The sequence below is a fragment of the Callospermophilus lateralis genome, chromosome 6, assembly GCF_048772815.1.
Source record: "Callospermophilus lateralis isolate mCalLat2 chromosome 6, mCalLat2.hap1, whole genome shotgun sequence".
NCBI classification, from domain to species: Eukaryota; Metazoa; Chordata; class Mammalia; order Rodentia; family Sciuridae; genus Callospermophilus; species Callospermophilus lateralis.
The window spans coordinates 128,207,419-128,226,102 of record NC_135310.1 but is presented as its reverse complement, the minus strand read 5'-3'; the positions used below and the strand labels follow the sequence as shown (position 1 = coordinate 128,226,102).

Sequence of the window (18,684 nt, the reverse complement as noted above, 5' to 3'; positions counted from 1 at the left end):
AAGTATCATCACTGCTTCTTGGCTACACTTTGAAGGGTTTCTGACTAATGAACTGTCCTAACTCACTACGGTTCCATACATAGTAATGCTATGAAATCTCACCTCATATATAAGATGCAACAGGTGTAACTATTGTGGATATACAGCTAATGTTGATTAGTATTGTAATGTAAATACTTACTCAGTATTTCCACTAGCAATGGCATAAGACAAGGCAATCTCTCCACAATTATCTGAAGCAGACACATTAACACCACATTGAAGAAGAAGCTCAGCTATGTGTGTTGATTTATGTTCCACAGCCAACATGAGGGCTGTTCTAAAATAAGAGAGATAACTTCAAATTTAGGTATTTTAATAAGTTTATTTAAAAAGCCATTGTAATACATTTTACCAATTTGACATCTAGCTTTACATACACTAACAGACATATACATCTTGGAAGATCAAATCTTTATCTTTTCTTATCTTTCTAAATCATTGGTAAGTCTAAAAGGAAAACAAACACATAAAAAAAAATCACGAGTCCCAAAAAAGGAGAGTTACAAACTTAAAATCCTTCAATGAACATTAATTATGATGAGGTCATTCATCTGGAGTTGGCAAAGATTTCAATGAATAAAGCTCCATTTCTTTCTTAGAGTGATGTAATATATTGTAACTCACAGTCAGCCAAAAGTCAAGGAGTAAAAAAGGTATTTGCAGGTACAACATAATAACAGCAGCACTGGTGATAATAATAATAATTGTTGCTTCAGTCATTCACTCTGAGAAGCATTTGCCAGGCATTGAAATCAATGCTACGTGTATAATCTTGCAACCAGATTTCAAGCATATGTTACACTCTTTTTCATTATAAATGTTCAAAATTTGTCAAGACTAATTAGACGTCACTTAGGAAAAATCTGAAATCAATATTCTACAAATTAAGTAATTTAAAGCAAATAGTCATATAAAGGAAAAAATAATTTTCAATGTCTATCTATACTCAACACAGCATTTCCAAAAGAAAACTATACCAGGAGAAGATGAAATATTACAGAAAATTTAAGAAGTTCAATACTGAATAAAAGCACAAACTAAAACTCTATATTTTACAAAACTAACATGAAAACTCTAGCTAACTCAAGATTATGTGATCAACGAAATCAAATAGTAATCATCAGCCAATAATTATAAGGGCATGTGAATCATACTACATACTCTTATTTGTGTTGCTCAATTTGAATAATTGCTTTTCTCCTCAATTTTAGTTTATGTTCATGAATTTCACTCTATTCAAATGATTATGTCATTCCCATTATTTTAATATTTTCAACTTGAGTGATTTTACTACAATATTAACCCTTTTTCCAAAAATATAAAGTACTATACCTTCCCTTATCATCAACTGCATGTATGTTTGCTTTATTCTTAATAAAAAATTCTACCATCATCCGTCTGTTTTTCTTTATGGCGAGTAAAAGTGGTGTTTGGCCACTCTGAAAAACAATAAATATAATTTATTCACAAAATTACTACTTTTCAACTGAAGTTAACCTTACAAAATACTGTATGAATATAAGCATATAATAATAATGTAAATTAAGTGTGGCCACTCTCTTCTCTTCCCATTCTGCTTCCATACGTGCTGCTCTTTCATTTTGAGATGCCTCTCCTCTGCCTAGAGTGGCCACATGAACTCCAGAATTTCTAAAACTGCTTCATACATTCATTGTTTCCATGGAACTTTGCCGCTGTCCAGCATTCATCATGGCATCTTGGAGTTATGTAACATGAACCCTCCTCAACCAAGAGCATCTTTGGGACATAAACTGTATTTTATATCCCAATAGCCCCATTCCCTAATGCATATTAGTAAAGGTTATAAGTATTATATTTCATTATATTTCATTAACAAGCCAAATTCTCAACTCACTAGTAGGGTGTATAAATCATATTCTGAAGAACATCTAATTTTCCAGAAATACCAAGCAGCATAGAAAAGATTCCTTGTTTTACTGTTAGAAAAAATTTACACAACTGTGCATTGTGAGTCCAGAAGTACAGAAATAGCTTTTCCATTGCTTAACACCTACTTGACACCGATTTTTTATTGGAGATATTCACATGTGAACAATTGAAGTTACAGGAATATATTTCTGAGAGCTTTCCAGCAACATGGAAGTTTTCTCCATGTTATACAAGTCCACTTGATTCCTTTTTATTTATGAAATCAAAATCCCAGATTCCAATGTAAGGAATTTCTGCTTAAAATTGATAGAGTCTGAGTAAACTATGTTGCTTTTTCATAATTGTTCCTGTGTCTTCTCTTATTATAAGTTGAAAGATATTTATCTTACATGTCAGAAAGTTCAATACAAAAATATATTATTTTTATGCAATTGGAAAAAAATTTTCCAACTAACCCACTGAGAGGGGATTAACAAAGAGAAATAACCAACTCAAAAAAAAATTATCGCAGAGCTGGGATTATGGCTCAGTGGTAGAGCACTCACCTAGCACATGTGAGGGCCTGGGTTTGATCCTCAGCAGCACATAAAATAAATAAAATCAATGTATTGTGTCCAATAAGAATTAAAATATAAATATTTTTTAAAACTCCAAGCAAACAAACAAAAAAACCACCCAGTCAATAACTGAGCAAAAGAACTAAACAGAAATTTCTCAAAAGAAACACAAATATCCAAACTATATATAAAAAAGTCTTCTACATCTTTAGCAATTATGTTAATGTAAATAAAAACTACCCTAAGACTTTATCTTACTCCAGCCACAATGGTAATTATCAAGAACACAAACAGTAATATATACTAGTAAGAATGTGGGGCTGGGGACATGGCTCAAGCGGTAGTGCGCTCGCCAGGCATGCCTGTGGCCCGGGTTCAATCCTCAGGACCACATACAAAGATGTTGTGTCTGCTGAAGATGAAAAAAGTAATAATAATAAATATTAATTCTCTCTCTCTCTCTCTCTCTCTCTCTCTCTCCCTGGTTAAAAAAAAAGAATGTGGGGGTAAGGCACATGTTTACACTGTTGGTGGGACTACATACTAGTACAACCACCCTGGAAAACACTTTGGAGATTCCCCAAAATCTAAGAAGGGAACCACAACATGAAACATCTATCCCATGACTCAGTATTTTCCCAAAATTAGTAAAACAAAATTTTACATGTAACTGTATATTAATACCGTCACATGTGTGTTTACAGTAGCACAATTCACAACAGGTAAATTATGAAATTAAACCAAGTACCTGTGAATGGATGAAAGGATTAAGAAATTCTGGTGCACATACATACAATGGAGTATTACTCAGCCATAAAAATACATTATGTCATTTGTTGGTAAATGAGTTGGTATGCAAGAATATCATGCTAAGTGAAATAAGTCAAATAAGAAACTCAAAGGTAAAATATTTCATATGTGGAAGCTGGAGTTAATTAAAGAAAAAGAAATGAAGAACAGAATATCAAAAGATGTAAAGAAGATCATTAGTGTAGAAAAAGAAGATGGAGAGGCACAGAGATAATGAAAAAGGGAAGGCAATGAAGAAGGAAATCTTTAAAATTCATGTTATATGCATATATAAATATACCACAGGTAATTGCACCCTTATGTATAAGTAAAAAAGAATCAACCAAATATAAATAAATAGACAGGTGAAAGGAGGTCCAGGAGAATAGGAGGGGAGAATGGAGGAGGAGGGGTAGACAGATGGAAAAGAGGAAATCAATGACTCAACTGGAATTCCATGCATGTAAGATTTTGGGGGAATGAATTCAACTACTATGTAAAACTATAAACTCTAATAAAAATAACATTGAAAATGTATTCTCACTTGTAATGACAATCCTGGTAACATAATGCTTGGTTATTTTCCAAAATTCTTTTTATTCTCATCTACTTTAATTGCTACTTAAAGTTACTTATAATTTTAGGCAAAATTTAATTCAGAATTTTGTGTATCATCAAGATTTATGCTGATCTACACAGATTACTTGTAGCATCATAAAAGGCACTAAACATTTGCACTTTAAGGAACAAAGCTGAAGACTGATTCATAGTACAGCTGGTGAAATCCATGAGTTATCTACTTCTAGCAATAATTTATCCATTCTAGCAATGAGTGACATAATCAGCCTTTCAAAAATTCCAGTGGGAACATGATTTTTATAGTATATATAGAGAAAACTATTTAACTTCCAAATTCTAAATTCAAACACTTAATCCCATTTGCAAAAGATTCATAATATATTATGTAGTCCATATTCTTGTATATCAGTAGAAAACACCATGAAATCTTTATCACACTATATTTAAAAAGAGGAGCTGTAACCTCATTTATACAGGCAAAGTAGGTGATTGGGAGTAAGTGCTGCAGTTGCCAGAAGCAAACTGAAGAACATGTGTGCCCAGCATGTGGGAGGCAAACCATGCACACCACACCACACAGTACTATGGTTCAAGGGGACCGCATCAGGTTCCTTCACAGAAGCTTGAAGTTCAGATTTCTGCATGAGTCTCTTGAATTCTAAGTGTGGATTCAACTGATGGAGGCAAACTAAATACACACATGAACTACAAAAGAAGGAGGAAGAACACAAGGAGAACTCCCAACATTTACTAGTATTTTAATAAAAAGAAAATTTGCTTATAATCAGTATTTTTTAACATGCATTACTGTTAATTTTAAGAAAAATTTTAAATATTTTTAAAATAATAGTGATTGATGTATATACCATGTTTTTGGCTTCAATATCTGCGTTGGATGAAAGCAGTTTTGTTGCTATTAATGTGTTCCTATAAAAGATAACATAGTGGAGCGGAGTTTCACCCTTGTTGTTGTGAATATTTGGATTGGCACCATGTTCTAGAAGAATAATTGCACATTCCTCTTCCTCATATTGTAGGGCCTGTTGGTTTTAACCAAGAAAAAGATTGTAAATTTTGGAAATCCAAGAAAAATATTTCACATTTTACTCATTAGTTATAACTAAATGGCATTAACCAATTTTTCTTCTAAGCATTTCATCAAATTCATTTCCTGCAAAACCACTGGTATATCTACCTTCATCAATGGTGTGTTGCCATCACTGTCACACAAGTCGACATTGCATTTCCTCTTCACTAGAAGAGCCACCACTGCTGGATTGCCATAGGCACAGGCATAATGTAGAGGTGTTCTGTGCAAGTAAGAAGCTTTATTAGGAATTCATAAGGTACCTTTTGAAATATACAACTATTTATGCAATTATAAACATTAAGTAGCTCATAATTCCTCTATTTTCTTATGACAAAAGTACAATATTTAGTAGCTGTCATTACTTATTTTATTAATGAATGATCAGCCTATGCCACTGACATTTTCTTCTTATTTCTTGTTTCTGATACTGCTGGGGATTGCACCCTGGGTTACTCAACTAATGAGTCATATCCTAAGCACATTTTTATTATATAAACAATTTTCATGCAGGGTCTCACTAAGTTGCCCACTGTGGTCTTTTTTTTAATTAATTTTTATTGTTGGTTGTTCAAAACATTACATAGTTCTTGATATATCATATTTCACACTTTGATTCAAGTGGGATATGAACTCCCATTTTTACCCCGTATACAGATTGCAGAATCACATCAGTTGCACATCCATTGATTTACATATTGCCATACTAGTGTCTGTTGTATTCTGCTGCCTTTCCTATCCTCTACTATCCCCCCTCCCCCCTTCCCCTCTCCTCTTCTCTCTCTACCCCCTATACTGTATTTCATTTCTCCCCCTTAATTTTCCCACTGTGGTCTTAAACATCCAATGCTCTTGCCTCAGCATCCTAAGTCACTGGAATCATGGGTGTGACTGTGCCTGGTTCCATTGATTTTACTTATTTTTGTTTGCTTTGTTTTCATATTGCTGGGGATAGAACCCAGGCCTGAAGCATTCTAGGTAAGGAAGGGCTCTACCACAGAACCACATCCCCAGAGCAGAGCAGCCCACTTGCCTAGAAAGAAGATGAACTTGAGATTTAGTTCATCTTCAGTTTGAATTCTACTTTAGACTCTGTGATGTACTAGTTATTCCAGAGTCTTACTCTCCCTCAATTTCCTAAAAAAGTAAGGATTAAAATGAGTATCTCCCTGAATACTACCAAAATGCTTTATGGAGAATCTATATAAAACATCTGAAGATTTTGTAGCAACAGCAACAGCTCCATAATTGGTAGCTATTGTAATCAATATTATTGCTTTTTATCAACTAAGAGTATTTCAATTAATAAGTTAGTAGTATTGTAGTGAGTTTTAAAAATATATTTTTAAAACTATGTATTTCAATGAGTCTAAGAGGATTTTTTTTCTTATCATTTTAACAACACTGACAATGGAATCCCACTAATAATTTGGGCTGCATTACAACTATAATTGGCAGCATTTATTTTTTTCTTCATAAACAAAATAAAGAACCACCATAATTCATGGTGCCTTACCTTAAGTGAAATGTGAGTCAAACAATAGATTTATGGCAGTTCTCATGACATGGATGGCATTTAAATTTAGTTTTAAAAGTATGATAGGTAAAGTAGGCTGAATAATAACAGTAAAAGGCCAAACTGAAAGCAAACTTAATGCCAAAGGAAAAAGAACCCAAATGAATTAGTATGGTTAAATTAATTCAGTATTTATTTATATGGGATTTATATATAAATCAGGTATTTTCAATGTTCAGTATTTAATACTGTCTTAATTTTTCACAAGGGACTCTTACAATTTCTTACCTCTATGAATGCATGATTGAAAAGGAGGAAGAAATGTTTCATTTGAAATTGAGTCCTATCACGTCAGTTTTAATTAACTGGTCACACCTAGAAAGTTTTTACGTAAGAGTTCTCTGAGATAGTAGAATGTGTCAAATACAAAATAAGTAGCTGTGCAGTTCTTGCGCATTAAAAACGTATTCATTTTATGAGTACAAATGAATAAAATTAAAGAATAATTCTCTAATGCTTTACTTTATAAAAGTTTCACTTAAAAATACTAAAGTTGAGAAGTTTAGTATTTTTATGTGAAACTTTTATAAAGTAAAGCAATATTTTTTCAGGAGTAATAATCTTTTATACTTGCTCTCTTCTATTCTCACCAAAACAAAATTATTAACCTATAATTGCATATGTAAAATAAAATATACATATATAAGAAATGTATGTATAGTAATATATACAATAGATGAAATGCACTATAGGACATCTATATAGAAATGTACTAGAAGAAAACATAAATGCTTTCTTCATGTTGGCAAAGGCGTTCTAAGAAATAATGAATTTGAAAGAAGACTTCTTTTTTTCCTACCTCTCTTTTTAAAATTTATTATGTGGATGGTGATGACAATGTTATTGTTGTTGTTTTGCTGGTGATTGCACCCTTACCCTTTGCTTTGACATGCAAGAAGTGCTCTAACACTGAGCTACATTTCCAACCTTGGAATTCTAATTTAATCAGATAAAATACTCTTAATTTTACAGATGCTCAAGTGACAGTGACATATGAACATAGAAAAAATATTTATGTCCTTGGCAATAGAAGGAATTTAAGTCTAACAAATGAAATAAATTTCTCAGCTACAATATTTTGAAGATGAAGAATAGTGGTATTGGGCTGTTGATTATGGCTTGAGCTGTTTATTGCTCCTCAAATAGATGATTTAATGATAACTGCTGTGCCACATTTAAAACTCTGCATGCCACTACCTACCAATTCCATTTTACTCTCCTTCCAGATATTTGAGTATTCTTTTTATCCTGTTCCAGTCACTTATCTTTTGGCCATTGGCAAACAAGTAATTTTTGAAAGTTAATAATGTATTTTGATACACAGAATGGCAAGTCTTTGTTCATTGCAAACATTTTCTTAGTGTCATCATGATCCTAAATGACTGCGTGTGGAACTAAAAAATGTACAGATATTTTTATTTGTTTTTTGTGAAATTGATAACCACAAAGAGAGCTCACATTTGGTGTCAATGAGTATTCTAATGCACAAACCACAAGCAGGGCCTACCTTTGATACTCTTAGTCCCTTCAGAACAGAGTAGGGCAAGCTACAGTAGGGCAGCAGCAGGCAGCACTATACAGACTAGGCACCCTTTGTGTGCTACTCCCTTGGCCCTGGTGACTGAGAGCTTGCACTGCCTGGATGCTCTCAACCAATGCTCTACTCTATATGCTTGTACAGATACACAGTAATGGATAACTACAGGAAAGGGTACTGGAACAGTGGAATCAGCAATTTTGGAATTTTGTGCAAGAAGCTTTTGGCAGATGCTTTTTTACTTTAGTCTAAAGTGATAACAAAATTGAAAAAGCATGCTGTGTTTGGTGTTTTGGAAAGTGTGAAAGCTGCCAGTGAACTCTAGTGTCCTCTGTGGAAAGGTAGTTAAAGGTAGTTAACTTCACTAACTGAAGTTAATGAAGTATTTGCAGAAAATTCAGGGCTTGTCAACACTGTTGTTATGAAAATGGTTGGATGATTAAGATGACACCAAGTTATCCTAAGAATTTCATAAATTAATGAGTGAAGCATGTGAGAAATAAGTAAAATCTTATTTTTAGAGGTGGAAGACACACCCCTAAACATACTAGTGTGAAGGAATTTTAAAAATATAAAAAAGAAGAAAGAACATGGAGCCATCTTCCCAATTCAGAATTCTTGTGAGGCTCTTGGGACACAACAGGTAATAGATTACATCTGAAAAATTTTCAATGCTTTTGAAAATGTGTACATTAAAATCTGTTGTGTGTATTTATTTTTAAAAAAAATCAGTGACCTTATAGGGAAATTTTAAGTGTCTGGGAAACCAGTGAAAAATTTGGTTTTGTTTAGCTGCCCATTACAAGTCCTGGGTACTGAACTTCCAAGGTGTGCAGGTCCTGGATATTGAGGACTCCACAGGATATTAAAGTTAAATATTCTGGTGAAAGGAGAACTGGTATCCTTTCTGCTCTGCTCCCATTGGCACAGCCTGGATGGTGCAGGCTTCAATTCCATCAGCCCATTGGTCCCTTACCCCTCAGTCCCTGGCCTCCCAAACCCTATTACCTATCTTTATGATCCGTGCGATCAACATGACATCCACGTCCCAGATAACGTTTAATTCTTCCAAGTTCACAATTTTTTGCAGCCTGGTGGATCTTCCCAAGAGGGTTATATCCGAAAAACTTGATTCCCAGGCTTATATAAATAAACTTTCTCCAGGCTCTATCCATCCTAAAGACAATTAGGTAAAACCTCTGTCAAGTGGCCTACCGAAGCAGGTTGCCACTACCTATCTGCCAACCAACTGGCAAAATAGTCGTTGCCAGGTGACACTGATAAACACAAATGCACATTCCACAATTTGCATGGCCCTAGGTGATTGGCTCCTGGAAGGTACGCCCCCTTTACTGTGATCAGCGCCTGGCTATTCTATGCAGACCCCACCGAGAACCGGGTGGGACTCCCCTGAGACCCCCCCAAGACCCATACAATGAGTGAGATGCCCCACCAGAATCAGGTGGGCCTCAATGGTGGGCAGGTGAGAACCCCCCACACCCAGACCTGGGTGGGCAGGACTCATCCTCTCTGCCATTGCACAGCTGCCTATGTCCACAGCAGGAAACAAATACTGCACTCTTCCTATTACTTTATTCAGTAAATGGCAGAAAAGGAGATCTCTGACTTAAGATGTCCATTAAAAAAATCTGGAAAAATTCAGGAATGCATTTAACTTAAAACAACAGATTAGAAGAAAACAACAGAATAACTGCACCAAAAGCAATTTTAGTGTCACTCTGCTGCATCATCCACTCCCTGACATAGCTCTGCTCAACACAAAGAGGGAGTAAACAGCCCACCAGTTCCACTCAAAAGCAAAAGGAGAATAGTGTAACAACCATCACTCTAGGCTTTCCAATGTAGTACCAAAATGTCCTGATTCAGTTTCTCCCAACCCAGATTACTGAGCAGAGAAGAATAGATGAGCTATTTGGAGATGACCTGAAACAAAGAAGAAGTGGTGCAACACATGAATCAACTTGCAGCTGAAGAAATCATGATCCCCAATGGCTACTCTGCCCAGAATCCCCACAACCTCTGCACTGTCTCCTTCTGTAAACAACTCTAGCCTTCATTTCTGGCATTCCCTCAGGGTTTGCCATTACATACTTCAAGTGCTTGCTCCAAACAGACTGCAGTAGTTTTTGCCACTGAGGCAACCAACAGCCACAGAGGAACCCTGCATCTTTCCTTACTACAAAAAGCCTCAAAGGTGTTTGCATTCAGTCTCCAAGCACCTGTACCACTACCTCTAGATTCTGCCTACCCAAAGTAACCTCAGCTATAGTTGCCACAAATCCAGACCCAAGGTCCCCAAACAGCCTTTTCCTGTGCAAGAGGACATGAAGGCTGCAGTCCATACTGGAGGCACAATCCCATGTGATGGGTGTACACCTGCAGCCATATCCACACACACTGCCAGATGTTGGACTGGCAGTTGCACATGCACAATACCACTTCCAACACCTGCCATGAGCCACTGCTTGCCATATTTAGCAGCCTCTGAAGTTACATACACATGTGTCACCAGCTCTGTTTCATGGTGATATTAACATATGTAAGCACCCAGAGTCCCATTAACTATCCCCACCACCATGTAGCTTTGCCTGAAGAGAGTTGTTTTGTGCCACTGCACACGTTTCTCCTCAGTTCCACTCACAAAAAAAATAGTGCATGTTTTCAGCCATCCTCAACACCTCCATGTCCCTGCCACCATACTTCAATTCACAGGTGAGGTTTCTAGCTTTATGCATCCATGATTAGGCCCCAGATCTGTAGATATACAGCAGCCAGGCAAAGCTCTGCTTCTGGTCCTTCCCTGAAGCCCTATGTGTCTACAATCAGATCTGATCTTGCAGTCCTGTGCTTTAACAAACTAGGTCCCACCTCATAGGCACTCTTTGCCAGCCCTGACTTCTGTCCTTGGTCCTAGCTTTTCCTTACTACTTCTCTACCCACAGGTAGCCTGTCTACATTGCACATGCCTGCAGCTGACACTGCACCAATGTGTGCACACTGCCTGGCCCATATGGCTTTCACCTTTTCTAGTCTTCTCTGCATGGATCTAGAGGCACTATCTATGACCCAGCTAGTCCTCATAGCAACTCTAGATTTCCCATAGCTCTAACCACCAATGACCATGAAGGTTCTCATGTTACCAACAGTTGTGCCTGCTAAAAGAGGAGCAATGCATCCTTCAACCTCAGATAACAAAGATGTTGCTCCATGCCACTAGACCAGTGCTATACTAGGTCAGCATGTCCTCCCATACTGCTCTGCAGGAGAAAGCTTTCTCATCCTCAAATAAGTCCTTAAGTCTGGAAGAAGTAATGGTTTCTTCAAATGTGCATGCACCTTTTCAAGCTACTAGGGTCAAGAAGAATCAGAGAAATGTGGTAAAACAAGGAATACAGAAAGTCTTCATTAAATGAATGGTCCAACAAAATTAGAGACCTTGATATAATGAAAATGGGAGAACAACATAACAGTTGGGTTAAAACAAAATCAGTTCAATGAAGAAAGTGTATACCAGGAGCCAACCCATGACACCCACCCTGATTCAGGCACAGATGACTTCCTATTCCTCTTAGAATAAAGTTCAAAATACTCACCATGATCCACAGTCCCCATGACCAGGCAATGATCTCCGTAATCCTTTTGTACCCTCCCTTGATCTTGCTCCCTCCCCTCAGGGCCTGTGGCATTATTTCATATCCCTGCACTTAATCCAATGCCTCTGGTAGCACCTTGCTTCCATTTTTCCTGCCATCACAGGATGATGAAGCCCTCACTCAGAAGCAAGCCAGTCTTGGAACCATGAACACTGAATGCCTAGTTTGTGTCCTTTACAGAGCCTTCTTTATTGTATTTATTGTACTTAATTTGTTTTACCCCTAAATATTAACTGAAATGAAGGAGACCAGACATATTATCTTGGACACTGTTCTAACCTACATAACTGACTTGCACTTTATCTTCCAGGACTCAGTAAAATTTGCCAAATGAGTGAATAGATGCATGGAGACACTCATGGACTCTCTGCTTCTCTAGGCTTCCAGGTCAGGACCTCCACATATGGCCCACATCAGCCAGTATCCCTCAATCTCCCTTGATAAGCTTTTTCATTGGCAAAAATAATTTTGGCAAGTCATTTTTTAAAGAGATAAGCACCATACTCAGGTTCTCATACACGCTAAAGCACTCTACCACTAAGCCATATACCCAACACCTGGGTCAATGCTTTTAAACAAAACAAGATTCCTATAAAATGGTCTGGTGTTGGGGGGGGGTTGAGGTGACAATTGGAGGGAGCCACATATGGAACACAGAGTTTTTGTGGCAGATGAAAGGCCTTGTGAGGACCACACTGCATACTCTTTGCACTGCTGATGTTTGGGGAAACCTTTCTGTACCATGCCCACCCAAAAAGAAAAACCCTGCCAGCCTAGCTTCTTCAGAACTAAATAGAAAACATTAATCAGATAGATTGAACAGACATCTATGGACTATTTAATCCATCAACAATAAATTCATTTGCTTCTCCATGAAACAATGACCATTCTTTGAAATAGTTTATATTGTCAGGCGTGGTGGAGCACACCTGTAATACCAGCATCTCAGGAATCTAAGACAGAAGGATTGCAAGTTCAAAGCCAGCCTCAGCAAACAAAAGGTGCTAAGCAATTCAGTGAGATCCTGTATCTAAATAAGGCTGGGGATGTGGCTCAATTGTCAAGTGCCTCTAAGTTCAATCCCTTGAACCAAAAAAAAATCATATTTTTGAGTACAAGGTAAATACAAGAAATAGAGATAACTTCTTGCACCCTATAAGATCATAAATGAAAGAAATAAGAAGTTAATGACAAGAAACAAACCTTTTAATGCCTGGAGGTTAAAATATACAACTTTGGATTAGGATTGGATCACAGATACAATCAGGGGAGAAAAAATTTCAGAAATAAATGGGAACAGGGATACAATACGTCAAAATTCATTGGGTTAGTAACACCCATAAATAACTTATGTACCTATATGTCAATGGCAAATGAACTGAAAAAGAAATTAGAAAAATATCCCATTCAAAATAGCCTCAGAAAACAATAGAATACTTTGGAATATATATAAGAAAAGGTATGAAATAGTTCTACAATGAAAACTACAGAATACTGAAGAAAGAAATTAAAGACCTTTGAAGATGGACAGATCTCCCATGCCCTAATTCTGCCTATCTTAGGCAGAATTAATATTGTCAAATTAACCATACTACCCAAAGTGCTTTGCAGATTCAATGCAATTCCTATAAAAATACCAATGAGTTCCTTTGTAGAAATAGAAAAATCACCCATAAAACTCATTTGGAAATATTAGAGAATCAGAATAGGCAAAGCAGTCATTAGCAAGAAAAGTGATGCAGGAGGCATCAAAATCAGTACCAGAACCATGACAAAGAAGAGAAGACACAGAGAAAAACCCACATAAGTACAGTTATCTAATATTATAAAAGAGCACCAAAAACAAACACTGAAGAAAAGGTAGCATTTTCAACAAATGGTGCTGGGAAAACTTGAAATACACATGTAGCAAAATGAAATTAAACCCCTACTTCTCACCCTGCACACAACTCAAAGTGGATCAAGGACTTAGGCATTAAAACATAGAATCCCTGCAACTAACTGAAGAAAAAGTAGGAATGTAAGCTTAGGAACTTACTTTCTTAACAACACCAGTACAGCACAAGAAGTAAAATCAAGAATCAATAAATGGGATGGAATCAAAGAAGCAGCCTTTAAAATTCTTCTCAGCTCAAGAAACAATAATATGAAGAGAAAGCCTACTGAACAGGAGAAAATCTTTACCACCTGCACCTCAGTTTCAGCATTAATCTCAAGGATATATGAAGAACTCAAAAACTTTATACTACTACTAATAATAATATTAATAATAACAACAGCAATAACAACCACCCAATCAATAAATGGACTAAGGATCTGAACAGACACTGCACAGCAGAAAAATACCATCAACAAATATATGAAAAAATGTTCATCTTTAGTAATTATAAAAATGCAAGTCAAATCTACACTGAGATTTCATCTCACTTCAGTCAGAATGGCAATTATCAGGAATTCAAGCAACAATAAATGTTGGGGGGATGTAGGAAAAAAAGGTTCATTCATACCTTGCTGGTGGGAAGGCAAATTTTCAATTTATCATTATGGAAAGCAGCATGGAGATTCCTCAGAAAACTTGGAATTGACCCAGTTATCCCACTTCTCGGTTCATTCCCAAAGGATTTAAAGTCAGAATACTACAGTGATGCAGCCACATCAATGTTATAGCTAAACTATAAAACTTGTCTAAGTGCCTTTCAACAGATGAATGAATAAAGAAAATGTGGTATACATACATAACCAGATATTACTCAGCCTTAAATAAGAATGAAATTATGGAATTTGGTGGTAAATGGATGGAGCTGGAGAATATCATGCTTAACAAAATTAACTAATCCCAAAGAACCAAAGGCTGAATGTTTTCACTGAATTTCAGATGCTAATTAACAATAAGGGTTGGGGTTCCTAGGGATGAACAGAGGTACTGTGGATAAGGCAGAGGGGAGTGAAGGGAGGGGGAAAGGAATGGAGGTAGGAAGAATAGCAGAATGGATCTGACATAATTACCCTATGTGCACATATGACTACATAACCAGCATGAGTCTACGTCATGTACAACCAGAAGAATGAGAAGTTATGCTCCATTTATGTATGATGTGTCAAAGAGCATTCCACTTCCATGTACAACTAAATAGAATGAATAAAAAAAATGTTTTTAGGTGCTCAGTAAAAAAGAAACACATATCAAATAAATGTAAAAGATTAAAAGGTGTATCAAAGATGAAATCAGAATTAGAAATCACCTGATCCAATCCACCTATTTCATTAATGAAAAACCTTATTATAATACTAACATATCCCCAACCACAAAAAAATGAGAAAGTCAAATAATTATCAAAATTATACTACATATAGAATTATAGTTCACATGTGAAAAATACTGTGATACATACAAGAAGAATAAAATTTTATAAGATGAAGGCAATCCTCATACTACAGACATTTTCTGGCTTAAAATTGGCACCCATGCTTCTCAAGGAAAAAAAGATGATGGACATGGAGTCAAACTAATGGAGTTCCCTCCACAGCCATCTGTTTTCTTCTCTGGCTTAGTATCCTTCATCCTTACCGCAAGTTATACTATTCCACCACAAGGATGAAAGATCACCCAAAGGATCATGGCAGGCACAAATGAGGAACACCAAAATTGGAGGCAAATGAGAAAGGAGGGCTGGGCTATTACTATCATCAATATGATGGACTAACACTAGCTTCCCTGTGTGCCTAATGCTAGGAATTCAAAAAGAAGTGAGATAATATGAAACTTTATTCAGCCATAAAATAAATGAAATTATGTCATCTGCAGAAAAATGGGTGGAGACCATAATATTAAACAAAATAAGTCAAACTTAGAAGATCAAAGATCATATGCTTTCTCTCATATGTGCAAGCTAGAATGGTAAAAGAAATAGAAAGGTGTTGGGGATGATCTCAGGAAAATCAAAGGGAGATAATTAAAGAAAAAGACCAAGGGTTGAGAGGTAGGTAGGGAGGGAAGAAGTGCTGGGAAGCAATATTGGCCAAATTATATTGTTAAATTTTGTGCATGTATAAATATATAACACAAATCCTTGTTATGTACAATTATAATGCACAAACTTTAAAAATGCTGAAAAAAAATAATAGCCAGTATGAACTGATTGTTTCAGCTTAAAAATCTACAAATATCTATAATCATTTTATGATGCTCTGTCTCTTGGAAGCCCTATTACATACGTACACATGTATGTATAAGTTTTTCTGCATATTTATATTACTGTACTAAACATAGACATAGATACATGATAGATAGATAGATAGATAGATAGATAGATAGATAGATAGATAGATAGATTATGACACTCAAGACTTACAAAAGAACTCAACCTATTCATAAGCAGGGTGAGCCCCTGACCTTCTAAATGTGGACCCACTTAACTAAAGACAGCATGATTTATGCTCTTTATATAATGGCTTCTGGTTTTCTAACTTAAGTGCTTTTCATTTGGGTCCTTTATTTATTTTAACCCCAATTTGATATCCCTACAGATATATTCATGTTCTAAAACAGAAAGGGATAGACAACCTGTCCAATATTAAAAGTAAAAAAATATTGAATACCAACTAAAAATGATATTATATATTTTCCAGCATCCAAAATACTGCTAAATGCGAAAATAGGTTCCAAGGAAAAACTTTCTGAATAACAAAGGAATAAGAATCAAAAAAAATAAAAAACTATAAAAGTAACCTTACCCATATACCTTATAAAGGCAACATAAAATGACTTACTTACATATCATAATATAGAAGTTATGGTAGCTTATAGTTATAGGTATTTAATTATAGGAGCATTTACTCCCTGCTGAAGGGCATTTATGGTTCAAGGACAGAGTCTCTGTTTCTACACTAATATCAATCATTCTTCCAACCACAGGAAAGTTCATTCCTGAATTCTCATTCTGTGTCATATGGTCAAGTATTAATGAGAGACAAGGGAATGCCATTCAACTGTAATTGAGATGCTCATATAGTTTTAAGAATTTCATTAAATTCATGTCACTCTACTACAATCATTTTTAAAAGAATGGTTTATAAGTATGAAGAAGGAGTGATTCAAAATCTTATTTTATTACATCTACAATAGAAACATACCTTGATGGTTTTGATTCAGATACATGGTCAAATGTTTATATTTTCCATTGGGTAGAGTTATTTAATGTTCCATACAAATCCACAAAACATTTGCTTACTGTACCCTGTCAGAAAATAGATTTAGAGGTAAAAGTATCTGTTATTTAAAAACTGTGTAGTGAATATGGCTCTCAAAATATCAGTGGAAAACATACTTATTATTTGTCTTGAGAAAAATATCACTTAATATTAAAACAACAGTTGCAAGATAATAATTGGAACAGCTCAGTGAAATTTCCCACAGTTGGTTAACAAGTCACAATATATAAACACCAATATAGCTGAGAAGGATATGAGTTGGTTCCAAAATGCATTTATAACTTGAAGCTTTTAATTTAAATTTTCCTTCTCTTCAAATCAAGTAGCCCAGCCTGAAGAACTCTCCAAATCATTTGAGATAAGCTTATGTATATTAAATAAGAATATATACTGGAGGATCTAATGGATCAAATTTATAGTCTCAATCATTTTTTTCCAATTTGACTTTGAAGAGAAACTCAACATTGAAGCAAAACCAGTATAAATGAAAATGTAAATCTTAATATATAAAATTGAGATACATTAAGTTCCACTTCAAAATAGCCTTAAAACCTGGAAAAGAATAAACTGAAAAAAAAAAACAAAAGCTCAAAATTTTGATTAAAAAGTATCTCCTTCCCTGTTAATAATTATCTATTAATATAACTACTATACCATACAACAATTTTAAGAAGGAAAGTTTATTTTTGCTTACATTTTCAAAACCTTCAGTACATGGTTGGCAAACACCACTGCTTTGGGCTCAAGGTCAAATAGAAAATCTTGGCCAAAGTTGGAGAAGAACATAGAGATTCAGGCTAATGGTGTCAACCTTTTTGATAAAATAACACTAAAAAAAATTTAAACATTAAAAATAAGATAGACATATACATACACTATACATAGAGAATCCCAAAGAAAAAATATTAAGATAAAAAGCAGCTCTGCAAGACATATTATAATCAAAGGACCTAACAATGGAAATAAAGAAAAATAGTAAAAGATACACATGAAAAACATTAGGTCACATTTATATAAAATTATATTTGTTTGTATAAATTTAATTATATTTATGTTTATAAGCTTCACTTCAAACTTCTCACCTCAGACTCTAAAATCAAGGGGGTTTGGAATAAAGTATTCCAAGCTTTGAATGTATATACTTACCAACCAAGACTGCTATGTCCAGCAAAGTTATGAACGGAACAAGGAATGACATGATCAGTGACATAATCAGACACGGAATGCAAAGGGTTGAATGTTTTATACCCTATGAAAAAGCTAGAGAGAAAAATTAAGAACAAACAGGGATCACATAAAAATAGAAAGAAGATCACACAGTGATGAGCCACCTGACTGGTTACAAAGACGTAAGAGGGTAAAGCAGTAGCTCCAGGATGAAATGTACTTTGGAATATATAAAAATGCCCTGAAGTTTCTGAGAATTCTCTCTCAATGAGGAATAAATTAAAAACAATATTTATGCCCTTAAAAACATCATATGATTTAATTGCCAGAGGAAAGAAACATTGCACATGTATCAACTGAGGCTATGGAGAGAATTCATTCATAAGTCGCCAGAAGGCAGTACAGAGTGCAGTGAGTGAGTGGAGGACTACTGGCACTCTCTCAGAAGAATGCCAGAACTCCTCACTTTCTTCACTTCAGTCATGGTTTTCACATCTATTGGTAGATTGTTGGGTTTTGAAATGTCTATCTCAAGTACTATATCAATAACCATA

The 18,684-nt window shown here is 35.3% G+C and overlaps 1 protein-coding gene across 1 annotated transcript in view; it reads right to left on the bottom strand.

Moving 5' to 3' along the window:
- LOC143402068 (uncharacterized) overlaps positions 1 to 9,253 on the bottom strand; it is a 50,442-nt gene extending 41,189 nt beyond the window's left edge. The window contains exons 1-5 of the mRNA XM_076859555.2: positions 9,087 to 9,253; positions 5,074 to 5,188; positions 4,745 to 4,918; positions 1,375 to 1,481; positions 182 to 319 (exon numbers count right to left, since the gene is read on the bottom strand). Coding sequence (XP_076715670.2) covers positions 182 to 319; positions 1,375 to 1,481; positions 4,745 to 4,918; positions 5,074 to 5,188; positions 9,087 to 9,253 — 701 coding nt within the window. The remainder of the gene's footprint in view (positions 1 to 181; positions 320 to 1,374; positions 1,482 to 4,744; positions 4,919 to 5,073; positions 5,189 to 9,086) is intronic.
- Positions 9,254 to 18,684: the final 9,431 nt, after the last annotated feature.